Raw genomic sequence first — 4001 nt, 5'->3', positions numbered from 1 at the left:
TCGGTATCTGGCATGAATTCAGCACTCACTTTAAAGACTTTTGGAAGAAAGAGAACAAACTTATTCTACGAGAAAGGTAGGTGTTTTTCATTTACACAGTGGCATTTTAAAACTGATGTTTTGGTGGCGGCGGTGCATCCGGCGGCCGAGAGCAAGTGACTTCCGGAGCCAGGAGTGGGGGGACGTCCGGGCCGCCCCGCGCAGGTGCCGGCGGGGGACTGGGCCAGGAGGGGCTCTCGGAGTCGCCCCCGCCGGCCGGCCCGTGTGCTTGGGGAAGGGACGGTTCCTCGAGCGCTGGCACCCTTGGCATCGCGGCTCGTGGCGATGCGAGCCCAGCTTCCACCCGAGCGCTTGGCCGTGGCGCGTGGAAGTGGAGCCGTTCAGGAGGGTTGCCGTCCTCTCTTTGCTTCCAGAATGCTTCCAGTGGTTGCAATCCCCTTGCACAGACTGGCCGGAGCAAACTACAGAATCAGAGGGCTGCCTTGAATCAGAAGATCTTGAAAGCCATGCGGATGAGAACAGGAGCTGAGAACCTTCTGAAAGCAGCCACAAACCAAAAGGTACGAGAGCAGGTGCGCCTGGAACTGAGCTTCTTGAATTCAGACCTGCAGATGCTCAAGGAAGAGCTGGAGGGGCTCAACATCTCAGTAGGAGTCTATCAGAACACAGAGGAAGCATTTACGATTCCTCTGATTCCACTTGGCCTGAAGGAAACCAAGGACGTTGACTTTTCAGTCGCTCTCAAGGATTTTATTCTGGAACATTACAGTGAAGATAGCTACCTCTACGAAATGAAATAGCAGATCTCATGGATCTCAGACAAGCCTGTTGGATGCCCAGCCGAAATGAGGTGGGAGTAGAGCTGCTGATGAGTTACTTCATGCAGCTGGGGTTTGTCAAGAGCCGATTCTTCCCACCCACCCGACAGATGGGGATCCTGTTTACCTGGTATGACTCCCTCACCAGGGTTCTGGTCAGCCAACAGAACTTGCTGCTGGAGAAGGCCAGCATCCTGTTTAACATCGGAGCCCTCTATACACAGATCGGGACCCAGTGCAATCGACAGACAGAAGCTGGGCTGGAGAGCATGGTGGATGCCTTTCAGAGAGCTGCAGCGGTTTTAAACTACCTGAAGGAGACGTTTACTCACACTCCAAGCTATGACATGAGCCCCACCATGCTCAGTGTGCTGGTCAAAATGATGCTGGCACAAGCCCAAGAAAGCACATTTGAGAAGGTCTGCCTCCCTGGGCTCCAGAACGAGTTTTTCCTCCTGGTGAAGGTGGCTCAGGAAGCGGCCAAGGTGGGAGAGGTCTATCAGCAGCTGCACACGGCCATGAACCAGGAGCCGGTGAAGGAGAACATCCCGTACTCCTGGGCCAGCTTGGCCTGCGTGAAGGCCCACCACTATGAAGCCCTGGCCCACTACTTCACAGCCACCCTGCTCGTCGACCACCAGCTGAAGCCTGGTGAAGATGAGGACCACCAGGAGAAGTGCCTGTCCCAGCTCTACAGCCACATGCTGGAGGGACTGACACCCTTGGCCACCCTGAAGAATGTTCATCAGCGCCAACTACTGGGGAAATCCCATCTGTGCCGAGCTGTTACCCACCATGAGGAGTCCATGAGGGAGGCCAGCCTGTGCAAGAAGCTCCGCAACATTGAGGTGCTGCAGGAGGTGCTGTCCATGGTGCGCCAGCGGTCCCAGCTTAAGTACTCTCAGCTCTGGGAGGACGATGACCTCCTGAACTTGACCGATGCTCCTGACATGGTCTCTAAAACTGAGCGAGAAGTTGAAATTATACTCCCACAGTTCTCTAAAGTGACAGTAACAGACTTCTTCCAAAAGCTATGTCCTTTATCTGTGTTTACGGCTAACAAGAGATGGATGGCTCCTCGAAGTATTCACTTCACTGCAGAAGAAGGGGACTTTGGGTTCACCCTGAGAGGAAACTCCCCAGTTCAAGTCCACTTCCTGGATCCATACTGCTCTGCTGCAGAGGGAGGAACCAAGGAAGGGGATTATATTGTTTCCATTCAAGACGTGGATTGTAAGTGGCTGACACTGAGTGAGGTTATGAAAATGCTGAAGAGCTTTGGCCAGAATGACATTGAGATGAAGGTCATGAGCCTCCTGGATACCACATCGTCCATGCATGGTAAATGCACCACATTCTCTGTGGGCATGCAGAAGACTTACTCTATGATCTGCTTAGGCATCCATGTTGATGACAAAACTGATAAAACCAAGAAAGTCTCGAAAAAGCTCTCATTTCTGAGCTGGGGCACCAACAAGAACAGACAAAAGTCAGCAAGCACCCTGTGCCTCCCGTCGGTTGGTGTCGCGATGCCTCTGGTCAAGAAAAAGCTCTCCTCTCCCTTCAGCCTTCTCAACACTGACAGCTCTTTGTACTGACGTGAAGAAGCAAGAGTGCTTCCCATGCTGACTGGACCTTCGTGTTTGTGCCACAGAGGAAGATTTCTCAATATGCTCAAATCCCATCTTCTCAGAACATAAACATACAGTTGATATGTCCTTGAGTGTAAGTAACAAGAAGCCTCTAGAAGCTTGTGGAAGACAAACTTAATTAGGGGAGTCTAACCATACTGCTGCAAGTTATTTATTATATAAAGTATTGTAAATAGAATAATGTGGAAATATGGCTGTTTTTAACGACTATAATTAGGACTCTTAGTTACTTACTGTCAGAGTTCAATTAGGACTTCCTATATGGGTCCTATTAGTAAGTTTTTAGGCTCGGGTGATATATAGATTAATTCCTTAACTCAGAATTTAGATGACCCCAAACTCAGGCAGGGGGAGGGACTATAATGCTAGACTAAGTGTTACTAAAAACTGTTCCAAAGGCCTGCTACCTAAGGGGGAATCATTAACCTAGAACAAGATTTTACTATTATTTCTAGATAATATGAATGCTATTTCCAGATAAAATCTAGTGCTAAATTTGTCATGACTTTAGATTAAAAAAACCCCAAACATTTAGGAGCAGTTTTTCTTCCATTTTATGTCACTTAAAAGTCTCTAACACAGTGGCAGTGTTAGATGAAGATGCCGTCTACAAGGTAGATAATATACTGTTTGATACTCAAAACATTTCTCATTTTGTTTAAAGTAGAAAGTACATAATTGTATATTTTAAGAGTCTTTAGGAAGGGTTAAAAACATTGTACAAGGTCAAGATGTAAATGTCTCAAGTTTAGAGCTCTATTTGACTTTGTAAAATGACATTGGTTTATCTTGCTATACATTGGATGACACAGTGATGCTAAGATTCACTGTTGACATAGTATAAGTTATATATCTTCTACAGATATAGCACTGCCATGTCATTTTCAGAATAAATGAACTTAAAATATTTTCTAGTGTGTAATGTCAAAAGGGAAGCAACCATATTTGGGAAAATATGTCCACTGTTCTTACTGATATTTTTGTATAAATATTTAAATAAACACATTCATTTGCCTCAGTTTAAAAAATAAAATAAAATAAAATAAAACTGGTGTTTTCTCAGGTGTGACCTGTTAGGGGTTGCCAACTTTCACAGCCTGAATGAAAAACTAGGTCCTCACTCTGGGGTTTCTAGTCTAAGAGGGTGCTGAGGTTGGGCAGTACTTGGAATTCAAGTAAGAAGAGTCAGCACAGTGGCTGTGATGCTGCAAAGGGCAGCTGGGGTGATGGTTTGCCAGAACCACTGTCTGGTAGACCAGATTATGTGGTGAGGAAGCCACACAGAAGCAGACAGTCAAGAAGAGCAGTGAAAGAACCCTGCAGGGATGACAGACCCACTCATTTCCAAAAAACCTTAATAAGGTAAGATGAATCAGTTTGGTTTAACTTTTACTCAATTCATGGGGTATTGTTGCACATTTCACCATTCATATCAAAATTTCTCCCAGGTGTCACCAGGAAAAAGATGATCAATATTTTTGAGAGATATTTTCAAGACTCTTATCAGATCATATCACATTTCCTTAGGTAT

General features: G+C 46.3%; 1 protein-coding gene across 1 annotated transcript; it reads left to right on the top strand.

The window, feature by feature from the left end:
* The first annotated feature begins 324 nt into the window (after window positions 1-324).
* LOC120860735 (rhophilin-2-like) lies at window positions 325-3377 on the top strand. The gene is given in 3 exon segments (XM_040236478.1): window positions 325-360; window positions 414-789; window positions 792-3377. Coding segments are annotated over 3 exon segments (2037 nt in total). The 3' UTR covers window positions 2417-3377.
* Window positions 3378-4001: the final 624 nt, after the last annotated feature.

This window comes from Oryx dammah, unplaced genomic scaffold (genome assembly GCF_014754425.2).
Source record: "Oryx dammah isolate SB20612 unplaced genomic scaffold, SCBI_Odam_1.1 HiC_scaffold_11167, whole genome shotgun sequence".
NCBI lineage: Eukaryota > Metazoa > Chordata > Mammalia > Artiodactyla > Bovidae > Oryx > Oryx dammah.
This window is presented reverse-complemented; position numbering and strand designations above follow the sequence as displayed.